General features: G+C 44.6%; 1 protein-coding gene across 1 annotated transcript in view; it reads left to right on the top strand.

The window, feature by feature from the left end:
• Window positions 1-17220, top strand: part of pdgfc (platelet derived growth factor c) — a 63393-nt gene extending 46173 nt beyond the window's left edge. Inside the window, exons 4-6 of the mRNA XM_047802515.1 lie at window positions 11603-11813; window positions 12505-12725; window positions 14870-17220. Of these exons, the coding sequence (XP_047658471.1) occupies window positions 11603-11813; window positions 12505-12725; window positions 14870-14974 (537 nt within the window). The 3' untranslated portion in view covers window positions 14975-17220. The remainder of the gene's footprint in view (window positions 1-11602; window positions 11814-12504; window positions 12726-14869) is intronic.
• The last annotated feature ends 349 nt before the right edge of the window (window positions 17221-17569 follow it).

The raw sequence follows: 17569 nt of genomic DNA on the forward strand, positions 1-17569 counted from the left end.
GTGTCCCAACACAGGAGGGCAAATTCCTCACGTCAAGACTTAGCAGTTTATCTCCATCTAAAGGACAAGACACACTCCTTCAAGGACAATAAACGCTGAATGCACAGACATTACTCGGTCCCAAAGAGGAGTATAAGAGGTCATCTGTGTAAAACTGGAACACATCATGCCAGAACAAAGGGTTAGGAACCAGTACACTTGTTGATACTGATACTCGTTGATGCTGATACTTATTATCTACCTACAATGACACCCTTCAGCTTTCCCCACCAGTTTACACCTCCGGGCCCTGAATGTCATGTGGTCTTACCAAGTGTCATGACATCAGTGGTGTAAATAACACTTGGTGGAATTTCCCAGCATTTAGTATGACTGATGAAGCACAAATAAGTGGAGAAAGGACTTTGAGATTATACAGTACGCAGCCAGACACAGTGAGTTATTACTCACGTTGTTTTTCTACCCTTAGAGCAACAGGAAAGATGAGCCTGTGGAAAAAAATACTACTTTCTGTCACTCTACACTCTGTATTTTACTCAGACTCTCTCTCTCTCTCTCTCTCTCTCTTTGTCTGTCTGTGTGTACCCTCCTCTTCATCCTTGACTCTAATGCCTCTTTGTCCTGTGTTGTCTCCGATCTCATCCTTCCTTTCCCTCCACCCAGACCACACACATCCTGAGGCTCCACACTCTCTAACAAAAGCTGTCAGCTCTGAGAGTGCCGTGTATTCCATCCTGTCACTCAGCTGTTTCTCCTGCCGTTCGTCTGAGTAAACACATCTAATTACCCAAACCAGCTCGTCTGTCTGAGGTTTGGGGGGAAAAAAAACAATACAAGCTGACGACTTTCAGAAGATACGAGGTCCTCGTTGCTAATAAAAGGACTTTCTACCATTAAGCTACTTTTAATGAAAGCTGCCAACTTGTGGCTTTGTTTATGGGGCTTTTGGATTCAGTGGCTCCTAGTAGTGACATGATCGCTATTCTGATCTAAGGATAGATTAGACAAAGAGCAAAACTTGACAAAGACCCCCCTGAAAAAGGCTACGCATATCCACATGGAAACCCCCGAGGCACGTGGAGAACATGCAAACTCCAGACACACAAGGTGGAGGTGGGAGTCGGACCCCAAACCCTGGAGGTGTGAGGCGAACGTGCTAACCGCTACGCCACCGTGCCGCGCCGTCCAGTTCAGAAAGACCAAAATGGAGAAGTGGAGAACTTGCAGGCTTAACTGAGGTGCAATGTCATTTAAGACTAGATGCTTGAAATCTTTAGTTATGTTCATGATATCAGGTCCGTGAGCAAAAGAACAAGATTGTAAGTTTCCTCTTCATAGCATGAGGAGCTTAAAAGGAACTTGACAAGGAACTTGACTGGAGTACAGCCACTTCTTCTGTGACTTGAAAGAAGCCTGTTGAGTTTCTTTGGGCACCTTACAAGGCTGTCTGCGACTGGTATAACTATATCAGTCATAGGATGAAGATCCTCTTGGTGAAGACCCAGGACCCACTGGAGAGATTATAATTCACAGTTGGTTAGGAAGGTCTGGAGATCACCGAGCAATAGCTTGGGGTTGGGGATTGAGAATTCTGGGATGACCTTGTCATCCTGCTGCCACCGTGGTCTCATAAGAGGGAAATAAACAAATTAATAAAATATCGTGATGCAATGATATACCACCAGATGCTGTCCTTAAAAAAAAAAAACAGGTCAGGAGCATCTCACAGATGTGTCTTCCATCTGTTAGAACTCAGAGAAGGAATGGGATTGGGCTGGCTCTTGTAAATAGTTAATGGTGGTAGTATTAGATCATGCTAAATAAGGAGGTGCAAGGAGAAATCCTGCATACGGTCATCAAGTGAACTGTAAATGATCTGCCCTTTTAAAAGTCCAGCTTTTAGTTAAACATTTACATGAGAGGATGGAAGGAATAGAAAAGGCTGATACACAATTTGCCCACGGGCAAATATTTTAGAGAAGGTCTGAAAGCTTTTGACGACTCAAAGTGGGCCTTTGTTTAAACATCAACAACAGGAACAGATGAAGAATTTGAGAGAAAAATAACAGTGCGAACTGATGGACGTTGTTATCCCTGGTGTGGCAGGAGCGCCTGGGAAATTTAAAGGATCAGACACTAAATGAAAGCTTTCAGAAAGATTAGTCTTTTTTTGGTGCAAAAGAAAGCCGAGGTTTGGAAACCACAATTATGAGAGTTACAGCAGTTACATAACATAACATAACATAATTAAAGTTATATTCTTCTGCCAAGGTACCATTCTAAAGCCATGAGAAAGTCCTGCTCATGAGTGCAACGACCACAGATACCATAAAGCCCCATCTAAAACATCTGCTAACCAGAATGACCCTGATGGACATCGTAGTATGTTGGGAAGAAATCACACAGTGTGGTGCTGTTAGGGTACAAAACCCTGCGAAAAACTTCATCGTATCGACAATTAATATACATCTTTAACGATTTTATGTGGAGTAGAGGTCTTCAGGGGTCCACTTAGATCCGAAAACCCGAGATCCGACCCGAGACCCGAGCGGGTTCGGGTGTAAAAGTTTCACGTGTGCCTCGGACATGGGTCGGGTATAATGATAGCGTCATCGGGTCTCGGGTAATTTAAAACGAACGTGTTTTTACCGAACGGACCCGAGAAGACCCGAACTACTGTATCTCGTGTGTGTGCCTCGACTCGAGTCCTTTTCCAACCTCTCCTTTGTTTGCCAAGACCGCTTGCGACATGTGGCTGGCGACGTGCGGCTGGCGGTAAGCTAATTTTCGTTGAAACAGACCTGTCGATCAATTTTGAATCCACTCTGTAGTGGTTACTTTAGTGTAGAGTTACGGGTCCAGTCGGGTTAAAAAACAATTTCCGACGGGTCGGGTCGGACTCGGGTCTGATTTTTTCGGGTTTGTCTCGGGTCGGGTCTTTCTTTAAAAAAAAAATTATGCACGTCGGGTTCGGGTAAAAAGATTTCTTTAGACCCGAGAAGACCTCTAATGTGGCATACAAGTCTTAGTGAAAGACCTGTTACTATAGAAACCATAAGGTACTCGAACGAGTGCAATAATAGTAACCTGTGATTTGCAGCCTCGCTACTATTCGAATCAACACGTGACCTCACTTAAACACGAGAACCTGGAGAAACGGGTTCTTTTGACCTAGCATGCAGAGATAAGTACGTTTAACTGTAGGAGTCCGATCTGAAGAGAGAGGAAGGTTATAATACACCACTTATGATTAACCTGCACAGTATTCATGCTGCATTAGTCTTCTCTTCCCATCAATGTAAAGCGTTTAACCTCAGAGAGAAAAGCTCGTCCACCAAGAATGCGTGGCGATCTCTGGCTAATTGCGGTGCAGCGAAGTGTATAATCCTAGCCAAAATGACCTTCTGACCTCAGCAGCGATAACAGGTGGGAAGATTTTCCAGGCTGCAGTTATAGCTCCTCATAGCTCCTGCTTGTGAGAACGTTGCTTTCCATTTCCGTCTCAGCCTTGCTTCCATTTCCTGCTGCGTTTTGTGTGGCACTTTTAGGGAGGATTATTTAATAGACCCACTCGCCTTTGATGTCTGATGCCTGTCAGGACTTTACGAGTCAGTTTTCTTTCTGTCTTGCTTGTATACAGATGTGTTTGAGCGTGTCTTGACATTTTTATGCGTTGACAAGAAAAACCTACTTCATTTCATTCTGAATACAGACCTCCTTTACGCTGCGTTTATTGATTTTGTAGTGATTCCGGTGGTGAATACGGGATAAAACAGAGAGGATTTGTGTCTAAAGCCCTATTCGGATAAAGCTAGTATTACACAGGGAGGTAATGTACTTATTACATCATCATATTATTATTAGTATTATCATTACTATGTAATTATAATTATTCTAAAGTAATTATGGGCTACCTCTGGCATTTTAGTCCTGTCAGAATATGTCGCTTTTATGGACTGTATGTGTATTCATTGTGGAGGGGGGGGGGGGGGTTGGGGCACGGTGGCTTAGTGGTTAGCACGTTCGCCTCACACCTCCAGGGTCGGGGGTTCGATTCCCACCTCCGCCTTGTGTGTGTGGAGTTTGCATGTTCTCCCCGTGCCTCGGGGGTTTCCTCCGGGTACTCCGGTTTCCTTCCCCGGTCCAAAGACATGCATGGTAGGTTGATTGGCATCTCTGGAAAATTGTCCGTAGTGTGTGTGTGAATGAGTGAATGAGAGTGTGTGTGTGCCCTGTGATGGGTTGGCACTCCGTCCAGGGTGTATCCTGCCTCGATGCCCGATGACGCCTGAGATAGGCACAGGCTCCCCGTGACCCGAGAAGTTCCGATAAGCGGTAGAAGATGAATGGGTGAATGAATGAATGAATGAATGAATGTGTTTTCTGATTTGACAAGCTGACACGTTTTTGTACCAGGAAGCACTTGAAATTTTCCTGCACAACAAATGAAGGACAATCAAGGCTCCTCGGCGTCTTCTGGCGACTTTACTTATACAGGAATGCTAATGTTAAGCAAATCCATCAGAATAGACCTCGATGGATGTTAGTTTATGACAGAACAATGAAGGTTTTGCAGCTTCACCCATGCTTCTAAAATCACATACCCCAAGTTATGAATTTTGTGATTGATGAAGGAAAAAATAATATTTGAACATCTTTCCCATGAAGAACAGTTATGCAACTTCTGTAGATGAGGTTTATGCAACCGAACGCTCTCAGGTCTAAAAGTGTTGTGTTTTTTTTTCTTCAAGATTTCTTGTGCTTTACATGAGGGATCGGAGGTGTGTTTTGGCCCATAGTTCTCCCATCACAGAAGGTGTGGCTGACTGATGGAGCTCTATTTATAGAGTGTGGAGGAGGATGGAGAGCGGGAACCTGCAATTCTACTGCCCCTCCAGACCTGACTCACAGCACTCCTGCATTTCCTTTGGCGCCTTCTCTGAAAATCCATTTAGCATCCAGCTGGATTGCGGTCAGAATTCCATCTAAGGGGATTTGTCTGTATGGTGTTTAAAGTGTTTTGTGTCAGGGATGAGTATGTGGTGTGTGATACAATGTTGGTTTGGTTCCTGGCACTCGCCTTGCTATTGCTACTGACTTAGACTCCATGTCCTGCCATTGTGTGTTCCCAGAACCATGTACCCGTTTCACCCAAGCTCAAATTCCTTTAGCTATTGGTGTGTGTCATTACTTTGGGGAAAGCTATTGGAAAATATTTTGCTTTTGTTTTTGTCACACTTAAGACAAATCGTGATGAGACAACTTTAGCTGGTTTCCTTAACCGCAAATACACCCTGTTACGGCACATGTTTACCTCTTTACACGTTTCCTAGCTCACGCTAATGTCGAAGGATTAATCAGTGGAATGTTTTTCTACCGATCTCAACCCTAATTTATGGAAAGGTTAGAAACTGAGATTAATTTTTTATGGGTCTCCATGAAGATAAATCCTGAGTCATGATCGATCGATCAAATGCGTATGGACGATATGTCGGCTGATGTTAATCTGTCTTTCAGTAAAATCCGTGTGAGATGATGATCTTTAGACCAACTACTAAACCTCAACCACTAGAAATCATTGGCAAGTTGTTAGTGATTTTCTAAGAACACGTCGCCCGATGGTCCGTAAATGTTTAGCTAGACATTTGTCTCTAAAGTCTCTGAGGTTGTCTATGCCTCGATCTTAGCGATTTTATTTAGCAAAAAATAAGCTATTTTTGCCAAGAACATAAATGTATTAATGTAGAATTCGACTACGCATCACTGTTGATTAACTAAATGCTCATGCGCTTGATAAAAGGTCTGATTCGAGGTTAAACCATTTAAGTACATGTTTATTTATTTGTGTCTTTTTTGGTAGCTTAGAAGTCAGTGGACTTTTGCTAACAGCCTCCATACTGTGGACCTATCATACATTTGCGACAACTGTGAATAAACGCTGATATAGAGTAGGTTTATAGATCTGAGTCGTAGCCGTTCGGAGTCTGTCGACTGGTAGAGTGTTTCACATTGCCAGCAGCTTGACCAGGCGTTGAATAGACTCCCAGAGCTGTTTCATGTCTCTCATGGTCACCCTGGCCAAGACAGGCTTCCTGTCCTATAATAAATTGTGAGGCGGTAACTTTCATCCTGTCAGACTTCCTTTCCTTGCCCTGTGTTTCTTTGGGTCTGTGGTCAAGGCGTATCTTTACTCCATCAAAAATCGCTTGGCGCCGACGGGAACTCCGGCACCGAATTCCTACAAGATAGCTTGTGCAAGTTGTAATGAACTCTAGCTGGTGAAGCCAAGTTGTTTTCACCTACTGACCTGACATACGAGAGGATTTATGAATGCCGATGCTAACCTGCTGTACATGCACGTGTAGGTCTAGTAACAATGCCGTCATGCTTACGACAATGTGTGACTAGCTTTCGGGCTAGCTGCTTTCCTTTCTGTGTGTTTGGCTAAACTGTAGTGTGTTTATTGAGGTCTTAACTTAGTCAAAAATAACCTAGATCACAGTGACACCAAAGTGCATTTGTGATTGTGAAGCCCTGTTGTCTATGAACAACCACTAGCCCTATGATTTTAAACACCAACATCTTTTACCAATGCTGTTGCTAAATTGACATAATTACAGGTCGTGTAATAGTGCTTTTGAGAAGGTACAGTATGATTCTTGCCTAACTCTTGTCATTTGTCATGTTTCTGGGTGTACGAGCAGTTGCTCAGAATGACTTACTGTATATGCCGCCTGCCTACATTATGCCTGTAGCACTTTCTTTTGAAAGTTCCCTCAAGTCTTTAAAGCTTTGCATCAAATGAAAATAAGCTGTAAGTATGTTATTGAACAGAGTTTACAGAACACTGATAGCTAAATTTCCTAAAGATAATAGTAACAGAATAACACAGAACCTTAAGGGCCTCCTCAGAGGGTCAAGAGTCAAGATTTGCCAAGATATACTAGTAATATAACATTTAATAATAGTATAAAAATGTGGCACCTTTGGGTTCCTCAGAGTTTGGGAAACATTCATTCAGTCATTCATTCATCTTCTACCGCTTATCCGAACTTCTCGGGTCACGGGGAGCCTGTGCCTACCTCAGGCGTCATCGGGCATCGAGGCAGGATACACCCTGGACAAAGTGTTTGGGAAACATTTTAAATTAAATTATTATCCAAATTAATGAAAGGACATCGATAGAAGAGTCTCAAAGAAACGGTTGTACTGTATATGTTGGAGTTTTTTGGAGATGCCTATTTCAGACCCTACACAAACACCAAGAATTCTAACTAAACTTTTCCCAATGTTATTTGCCGAAGGCTTCGTGTACGTAAAGGCGAAAGTGAAGTAAAAGGAGAGCATTCACAGAAGATACCTCTCCAAGTTACGAACAAGAATGTTCCTTCATGTCTAATATTGTACCTTAATGATGTTTCTTTGCAATTATGGTCCTCTCGTTGGAGGTCGAAAAAAAAACCAAACCTCTAGGGATTCCTTCTCAACAAAATTACTTTTGATTGTTGGAGATCATCTCGAATACCCGGTTCCTCTTCACCGAGGCTCCGTTTTCTGTTAAAACAGCAGAGTTCTGTTTCTCCGTGGTCAGCCTCACCGGCTAAACGCACTCCACCTAAATAAGCAATCATTCACTTTCACCACTTCAACCGGGAGCAGAGGAAAAAACAGCCACGGCCATAAAACCCCAGAAAAAGCCTGTGGAAAACAGTAAAGGTTTGAGTGAAGAGCCCATTAAAATAGCACCTAGCTCTGGAAACAGGGATCGTTCAGACCTGGAGGGAGGGGGATGGAAAAACATCGTTAGCACTGAGTGAAGAGGTCAAGCTTGAGATGTCAAATCTTTCATACGAATGTAATAAAAATGTTGAAGAGTAGAGACCTACACACTGGGTTTGTTGCTCCCAAGAGATTTGCTCAGGCAAACAACTGGGAACTGATCTGCGCTGATTCATTTCTTCAGAGCCTTAAAGGGAGCTGAGATTGAAAGGCCAGATCTCAGACATCACTCAAACGGTCTAGAGAGTTATGGTGACCTTTCTGACCTCACGTGACCCCAAGGGTTCTTTATGAGGTGGATTGGTAAAGATAAAGCAGCACCATGTCTCTCTCCTGTCAACCACTGATGCTAGGCTAGCTAATCATCCTCCCAGATTTGTAGCTGTTGAAGGTGGGAACAGCCTGAGAAAAAAATGTGTTTATCAGGATGTTTATGATGTATTAGTGAGGACCTGCGTAATAACAAACAATAAAGTATTTATTTACATTCATTAACATTTTCCTTAGGGGGACACGGTGGCTTAGTGGGTAGCACGTTCGCCTCACACCTCCAGGGTCGGGGGTTCGATTCCCGCCTCCGCCTTGTGTGTGTGGAGTTTGCATGTTCTCCCCGTGCCTCGGGGGTTTCCTCCGGGTACTCCGGTTTCCTCCCCCGGTCCAAAGACATGCATGGTAGGTTGATTGGCATATCTGGAAAATTGTGCGTAGTATGTGAGTGTGTGTGTGAGTGAATGAGAGAGTGTGTGTGCCCTGTGATGGGTTGCCACTCCGTCCAGGGTGTATCCTGCCTCGATGCCCGATGACACCTGAGATAGGCACAGGCTCCCCGTGACCCGAGAAGTTCGGATAAGCGGTAGAAGATGAATGAATGAACATTTTCTTTAGAGGTTACAACATGTACACGTTCCTTCGTCTCATTCTGAAACAGAATAATGGGATTAATTAATGGGAGACTATTTTTTGTCAAATAATAATTAGAGTCATTCCTCACCAAGAGGATCGTGTGTGTGACGTCCGTCAAATTAGACCCAAAGACCCAGATATTTTTTGGGGATGTACCACCAGTACCAATGATTCCACCTCCTTGGTTGCCGAAACACTTTTGTACGGCTCTCGATAGAATGTTTAAGGGTTCCAGAATACCTTTAGAGATCAACACGGACACGCCCACTGTATTTTAATCCAACCTTGGACAACTATGGACTTTTCTAAGACAAGACAATCCAATAAACAGAACAATCTACTCTTCTGTCTCGGTTACTCAAATTCTCTGTTATCCAAAGTGTGGAATATTAAGGTTTTCAGACGGATCTGTCCAGGATACATAAACCTTTCCAAGAAAGCAACATTTTTACAGCTGTAGCAGATATTCAGGGTTCTGTGTTAGTTACTCAAACACCGGGTTTCCCCGAGAACCTTAATGTGCTTCACAAGAAAGAAACAAACCTCAAGGGTTTTACGTGCATCAGTCCAGGTCTCTGACATGTTCAATAGGGATCTTATCTACACCCAGATTTCCCTTACGCTTTGTGAAAATGTCTTCTGACGAAATTAGACAGAAGAAGTAGTTTGAATCTAATCGACCGTTAAGCGTAGCTTTAAGGTCGAGATCGAAAGATCTTTATAAGATTCGAGCTGCTTTTTTGACCACGACGACTGAACTTGCCGTCACACCGAACCTCGTCTCACCCGGAGTCCTCGACGTCTGTTTGTTTACTTACATTCGATCACACATTTCTGGTGGAGTTCTCGGCTCAGATGTTTGACTCGCTCTGACTAACCGAGGCCCTGTCAGGTCTGTTAAGCTTTTTTTCCCCCCACACACAGATGCAACCAATTTGAAACACCTTGTTGTCAGAGCTACACAACACAGTGGGATCCATTATTTCATTCCGGGGTTTATACCTCACGAGATCAATTCATCAGCTCTGACCTTGTGCATGACGTCAAAGGGATTTTGTAGAAGGCGAAGGAATAAGATCACGTTAACTCCTTTACAGGGGGGGTAAATATTTTCTGGGTTGCTATGCATGAGGCTGCCCGAGCATATGGCTTGTAAGAGTTAGAAAACGCCTTTAGCGAACATGTTGGATCAGAGCGGGTCTATATGGAAACTCCGGTTAATCACTCACTTGTAGAATTTACAGCATAACAGAGCGTATTATAACGATGTCATTCCTAATTAGTAAGATGACTTTAATTACCACAGGACATCTACCTGCCTGAGCATTCGTCACTCCTACTCTTATATCTTTAGTTAGCGCAGCGTTAACGTCGCCTTCTGACGAAGACTTGAACAGATTCTTTTTACAGATCTGTGCAGACGAAACCGGGATTTGGCCGAGATTTCCTCATGAAACCCTTTTACGCGATATACGTCTCGGCAGGAGACTTCTCGAAGGAGGCTTCACATGTTCATTAAGTGACAGAATGGAAGAGCGTCACACGTTCACGAGTCGTTAATGCTTTCCATTCCACATTATTCACGACCGCAGGATCTCGCAAGAGAGGAAAAAAAGATGTGATGGATATTTAGAAGCGGAGGAAAGACAGAAGGAATCCTTTATGTAAAGTTTTGCTGAACATTTTGTAATCAATATTCATGATTTCACTGTTAAGCGGAATAAATTATTCGGATTATAGTCATTAGTATGCGCTCGTGGTGTGCGGTAGGGCGTCATGTACGACGCCGTGGGTTTTGTTCGTACTTTATTCGGGGATGACTTTGAAAGTATGATGAAATTATTTTAAAATGACGTGCCGTTATCTTCCGTCTCGGATAACGATCCGCTATCCGCTCTGTTATTTGCTTTTCGACCTTCAACCGTCCTTGTTCTGAAAATAACAAGCCATCGCAGTGGAATAGTCCTGTGTCTTCTGATTCGAAGTGCCCTCATTCAGTCACACTGACCCCATTCACAGACCTCCTTTATATCACAAGCGTCCTTTATCAGCAGCCATGACGTCTATTACGCGGCCGTAACCATGCCGACGAGCTTTTCATAGCCTACCTGCGCGTACAGAAAGAACTTATCGTGAATCATTTTTCGATCTGATATGAAAGTTACTTACTTACAAGCAATAAAAAAACGGAAAATTAGGATGGAACGTGCCGGAAACCTCTGGTGAAATTCATTGGATACAAATTGGATGTGGGATTTTTAATGGGGATGTAAAATACTCACCGAAATACGGTCTAATTCTGTTCCGATCGTATTTTAACGGGCTGTCCATCGAGTTATTTTCCCTCAGAGCTCTATAGGGCTCCTGCTGAATGTTTATGGGGTACATATTGGAATTTGGACTAATTCTATACGTCTATTTGTTGGACTTATGGATTAAGTAGTAAATATATGGTTCTCTAGAGGTCTTTGGATCCCCGGTGGAAATCTGATCTAATTCCTTCAGCGTTCACGTTATACTTTTATGGGATATTTAGTAAAAATGGCTTTATGTCAGTTCCATACTATTCCTGCTGGTTTATGGGCTTATTCTTTATTGATATATGGTCTAATTCTATTAGTTTTGTAAAGTATGTAGAAATACATCCAGTGAAATACGGTCAAATTCTGTGGGAAATTCTTTTGTTTCAAGTCTAAACAGTGAGATATTATGGTATAGAACTGTGTTGTGTTCTTCTTGGAAGGACCCATCGAAATCCCTGCCGTGATACAGGATTTAAGATCTAATTGTGTTCTTAAGTTCTTCTTGGATTTTTAAGGGATGCTTTTTGTAATATTTAAAATGAAGACAGTTCTACAGTAAAAATCGAGCTTGGTGAATAAAACTGACCCGTAGATGTTTGCTACGTGATTTGTGTTAGAAGCCGTCCGTGCCCGCCGTCGTGCCCGCCGCCGTGCCCTCGGCTCTGCACAGCGTGGAGGCTCTGAGTGAAGCCGTGTCTGAATTCGGCACAGTGGAGGAGGTCCTGAAATACCTGGAGCCTGATCGCTGGCAGCTTGACCTGGAGGAGCTTTACAAGCCGCATTGGCAAGTCCTGGGCAAGTCCTTCTTCCATCAGAAAAAAAACAGAGGTACGAATATTCCAGAGATCTGTGATCTGAGTTCATTTAATGTGCTCATATTTTTAATCTAGTTTTGGATCCAGAAGTCGTTCATTAGCGTTTCTTCGGTGATGGAGAAGAATGTAGAGACACGATGTCCTGACTTGTTTTTGTGCATTAAATATTTATCGTGGTGCTAAAAAGGATGTTTGATCTTCAGGTCCAGTGCTGGGGCATTGTGCTCATTGATTTAGGATTAATAGGAAGCTCCACTGTGGATCATTACGTTACGTCTTCATTAATGTTTTCAGTAGAAAAAAAAACAGATTTTCAAATTCTGATGCATCGTTTCTTCCCATTTTTTAAACAATTAGACAAGAACATTTGAGCTTAAAAAGACTGAAGTGACGGGGAGAGTTGCATTAATTCGATATTAAGACACATTTTAATTTCATAAGAGAATTGCTAAAAGATTAAACCGCTGGATTTGTCCCAGGTTTGAAGAACAAATTCCTGAATAATAAGAATCAGCTGAGGAAGTATTTGATTTACAGTCCTTGATTCAGGACTCAGACGTTTTGGATCTTGCTTTGTCTCAGGCCAGTAATAAAAGCTGAAGTAAACAGCTGTCTAAAGTCTGTGTGTGTGTGTGTGTGTGTGTGTGTGTGTGTGTGTGTGTGTGTGTGTGTGTGTGTGTGTGTGTGTGTGTGTGTGTGTGAAGGCGTGGTGGATCTGAACCTGCTCCGGGAGGAGGTCCGGCTCTACAGCTGCACTCCTCGTAATTACTCGGTGTCCCTGAGAGAGGAGTTAAAGAGGACAGACGTGATTTTTTGGCCCAGCTGCCTGCTGGTGAAGCGATGTGGTGGAAACTGCGCCTGCTGCTCCAACAACTGCTACGACTGTCAGTGCACGCCCACTAAAGTGACCAAAAAATACCACGAGGTACAGTACAGTACAGACTCCACCGGGATAATGACATCTCAAATATTAACACGAGTGAACGAGGAAAATGATTCATTAGACTTGGTGATTCATTAGATGATTCAATGATTCATTAGACTTGGTGATTCATTAGATGATTCAATGATTCATTAGACTTGGTGATTCATTAGATGATCCATGTTTCCAGAAAATTCTATTTAAAGAAGATTTAAAAAAAAACTACAATAAAAAGGTTCAAATATAGTATTACAATTTATTATTCTGTAACCTGTTCTGAATCTCAGAAGCTACAGTATAAAATGAAGTAGGCAGGAGATACTTCCTTTATACCAGCATCACTTTCTGCACTTCATCTTTTGTCATCTTCACTTTTTCAAACTCTTTAATGTTCTGAAATTTTTGCACGATTTCTGCATATTTTTAAATATTCGCACGACAAGCTGCTTTTTTCCGTCAGATTAACTTCAAATGATGGAAAAGAAGGCCGTTGAGGGAGCGATTGTTTAGTTTATAGCTGCTATAACGTAAGATCGAAGAGGAACCGGTTGGTTTGGTGGACGTTCCACAAGATGAAGGAAAACATGAATAAGAAGCATGGTGTAAGAGGAATAAAGTGGTGTAAGAGGAATAAAGTGGTGTAAGAGGAATAAAGTGGTGTAAGAGGAATAAAGTGGTGTAAGAGGAATAAAGTGGTGTAAGAGGAATAAAGTGGTGTAAGAGGAATAAAGTGGTGTAAGAGGAATAAAGTGGTGTAAGAGGAATAAATTGGTGTAGAGTAGGAATAACGTGGGTGGAATGCGAGGAATAAAGTGGTGTAGCTGAGGTAATAAAAGTTGGTTGTAAAGAGGCCTCCAGTGGTGTACGCGGCATACCGTGTTGTAAGAAACATAAAGTGGTGTCCGCGGCATCCAGTGGTGTCCGCGGCCTACCAGTGGTGTCCGCGGACTCCCGTGGGGTCCGCCCCCTCCCGTAGGATGTCAGCGGCCTCCCGTTGGTCTCACCGCGGCCTCCCGTGGATGTCCGCGGCCTCCCGTGGTGTCCGCCCCTCCCGTGGTGTCCGCGGCCTCCCGTGGTGTCCGCGGCCTCCCGTGGTGTCTGCGGCCTCCCGTGGTGTCCGCGGCCTCCCGTGGTGTCGGCGGCCTCCCGTGGTGTCCGCGGCCTCCCGTGGTGTCCGCGGCCTCCCGTGGTGTCCGCGGCCTCCCGTGGTGTCCGCGGCCTCCCGTGGTGGTCCGCGGCCTCCCGTGGTGTCCGCCCCCTCCCGTGGGTCTCTGCGGCCTCCCGTGGTGTCCGCGGCCTCCCGTGGTGTCCGCGGCCTCCCGTGGTGTCCGCGTCGGCCTCCCGTGGTGTCCCCGGCGGCCTCCCGTGGTCTCCGCGGCCTCCCGTGGTGTCTGCGGCCTCCCGTGGTGTCCGCGGCCTCCCGTGGTGTCCGCGGCCTCCCGTGGTGTCCGCGGCCTCCCGTGGTGTCGGCGGCCTCCCGTGGTGTCCGCGGCCTCCCGTGGTCTCCGCGGCCTCCCGTGGTGTCGGCGGCCTCCCGTGGTGTCCCCTTCGGCCTCCCGTGGTCTCCGCGGCCTCCCGTGGTGTCCGCGGCCTCCCGTGGTGTCCGCGGCCTCCCGTGGGTGTCTGCGGCCTCCCGTGGTGTCCGCGGCCTCCCGTGGTGTCTCCGCGGCCTCCCGTGGTGTCGGCGGCCTCCCGTGGTGTCTGCGGCCTCCCGTGGTGTCCGCGGCCTCCCGTGGTGTCCGGCGGCCTCCCGTGGTGTCCGCGGCCTCCCGTGGTGTCGCGGCCTCCCGTGGTGTCCCGTCGGCCTCCCGTGGTCTCCGCGGCCTCCCGTGGTGTCTGCGGCCTCCCGTGGTGTCCGCGGCCTCCCGTGGTGTCCGCGGCCTCCCGTGGTGTCCGCGGCCTCCCGTGCTGTCCGCGGCCTCCCGTGGTGTCGGCGGCCTCCCGTGGTGTCCTGCGGCCTCCCTTGGTGTCCGCGGCCTCCCGTGGTGTCGGCGGCCTCCGTGGTGTCCGCGGCCTCCCGTGGTGTCCGCGGCCTCCGTGGTGTCCGCGGCCTCCAGTGGTGTAAGAGGAATAAAGTGGTGTAAGAGGATTGTTTCGTACATTATCTCCTCTCAGTGTCTGCTTTCTCTCTGTCTACATGGTTGAAGGTCCTGATGCTGAAGTTCAGACCGGGTCGAGGCTCGCTCAAGTCGCTGACGGACGTGGCGTTGGAGCATCACGAGGAGTGCAACTGCGAGTGCAAGAACGACTGAACGAGGAGCTTCAATGAGGAAATATTTATTCAACGGACTTCTTTGAATCGAGCGGTCCGGCTAACGAACCCGAGAGATAAACGTGTTTCAGCTGGACTTGGCTCCTCTACTGGTCATCTCACAGATCTGTGGAAAAAAAATCTTCTCTGGTCCAGAAATTTTGGGCAGGATGATGGATCATTTTAACATTTTCAATATGGACAAAACATTTTGTTATCCAAATATGCTTCCAATCACGCTCCAGAAAAAAGACGTGATTATTTTCTGGTTTCTGTTTTCACCTTCTGACGTTCTTCATCCTTCTCCAAACCTCACTGGATTTTTTTTATGATGCTTTTGATACCATGAACCTCTTCACCGGAGGTCCCTGTGGACCAGAGGACAACCTCCAACTCTTACTAAACGTACATTTGAAAGAGGATAGAGGACAGAGAGAGAGGACAGAGAGACATCTGCGTATGTCTTCTTTCGAACATGTTTGGCTCTGTATGAATGATGAGAGCGTCTCTTTCATCAGCGTTCTCCTGAACACGAGGCTAGGAGAACGTTCCGGGAAACGTTTTTTTTTTTCAGTGTCCTCTCTACTAGATTCAACCGTCAGTCTTCTGGTGATGGGGTTGGAGATGAGCGAGGAGGTGTGAGCGAGCTCGTTTTGTAGATCGATGTAAAAAGCCTTTCATCTTCTGGTTTTCTTGAGTTTTGTATCTTTATTTTTATCCATGGTGTGTTTTGTATGCAGCTCGTACCGTCTCACCGTCTTACACACGTTTCTCTGTATTAAAGGGTTCATCAGTCCATCAGCAAAACCCACATTGTTCAAGAGCTCTCGTAGGATCGTGTTCACAAGATATATGTAGAGACAAATAATGTTCTTTTAATCATTTTGTTTGATTTTTACTTCCCTTTTAAATCCTAAAATGGAGAGTATTTTGGGTGAAATTGAGAGTAAAGGCAACAAAAAAGTTAATTAACTGTTGATTTTAACCCCCAAGCCCCACCCCCTAAAACACCCCTCACACAAAGCTCCAAACCCAAATATAACTCCATCCATCATGCAGAGGTCTGCCCCTTACACAGAGCTCCGCCCCTTTAGGCAAAGCCCCACCCACACATGATGCTCTTGTATAAAAAGTGGAGGTGCTGATTCAGTGCTCTAAAGAGTTCATTTAGCACTGTAGGTTTTGCTGTATACAGGTACAGACAAGTATAGAATGGTATATACTGGTATAAACTGGTAAAGACAGGTCTAAACCGGTATAGACTGGTATAAACTGGTATATACTGGTATAAACTGGTAAAAACAGGTCTGAATCGGTATAGACAGGTATAGACTGGTATAAACTGGTATATACAGCTATAAACTGGTATATACAGGTCTAAACCGGTATAGACAGGTATAAACTGGTAAAGACAGGTCTAAACCGGTATAGACAGGTATAAACTGGTATATACTGGTATAAACTGCTAAAGACAGGTCTGAACCGGTATAGACAGGTATAGACTGGTATAAACTGGTATATACAGGTATAAACCGGTATAGACAGGTATGAACTGGTAAAGACAGGTCTAAACTGGTATAAACCGGTATAGACAGGTATAAACCGGTATAGACAGGTATAAACCAGTATAGACAGGTATAAACTGGTATAGACAGGTATAAACCGGTATAGACAGGTATAAACCAGTATAGACAGGTATAAACTGGTATAGACAGGTATAAACCGGTATAGACAGGTATGAACTGTAGAAACAGGGATAGACACAAAATAAATATTGCCTAAAAGTAAAGTGGTTGAAAGTAAAGTTGACTTCATGCGGTTTCTTCATTCGTATCTCCATGTCCTGGACTTTTACACACCGATCATCACATCAGATTATTCTGTTCATCCATCCGTTTTTTTTTACTGGAAGTTTGATTATTTCTAATTAATCGGCCTGTTAGACGTGTCCTCGTTGTATATGTGCATTCTAACAGCTGTCTTCTGTGTATTTTATTTAACTCCATGTGCAAAATGGTTAAAAACTGACAGACTGGATTTGATGCTTCTCATTGCAATGGCGTGTGTGTGTGTGTGTGTGTGTGTGTGTGTGTGTGTGTGTGTGTGTGTGTGTGTGTGTGTGTGTGTGTGTGTGTGTGTGTGTGTGTGTGTGTGAGTGTGTGCGTGTGTGAGATTAATGTTTTTCTCCTGAAATTTCTCTGTATTGTTCTTTGACCCATAAACCATTAAACCCACATTCAGACTTCACTCAGTCTCTCAATAAAGTTTTTGAATCTTGCGTTCTATATTTCTGAGATCGCGGCATCGGACCGTCGGCATCGGACGACGAGGTCACCGTGAAAGTACGAGCTCATCAATCAAAATACAGAATGAAAGTCAATTCTCATGTTCGAAATAAATCACCAAAATGTCCTTAATGCCCTCATGAAGTGAGCATGGATGCTAATTAGCCACACTTGCTAACTCTATGCTAAAGATCTTCCTTTTATTAATCTTAGATTAAGTAGAACAACCATCGTGCATGTCCCTGTGAATGAGTGGTTACTATAGAAACGGTAACGTATTCGAACCATTGTATTAATTATAAACCTGCCGG

The sequence above is a fragment of the Tachysurus fulvidraco genome, chromosome 17 (genome assembly GCF_022655615.1).
Source record: "Tachysurus fulvidraco isolate hzauxx_2018 chromosome 17, HZAU_PFXX_2.0, whole genome shotgun sequence".
Classification (NCBI taxonomy): Eukaryota; Metazoa; Chordata; class Actinopteri; order Siluriformes; family Bagridae; genus Tachysurus; species Tachysurus fulvidraco.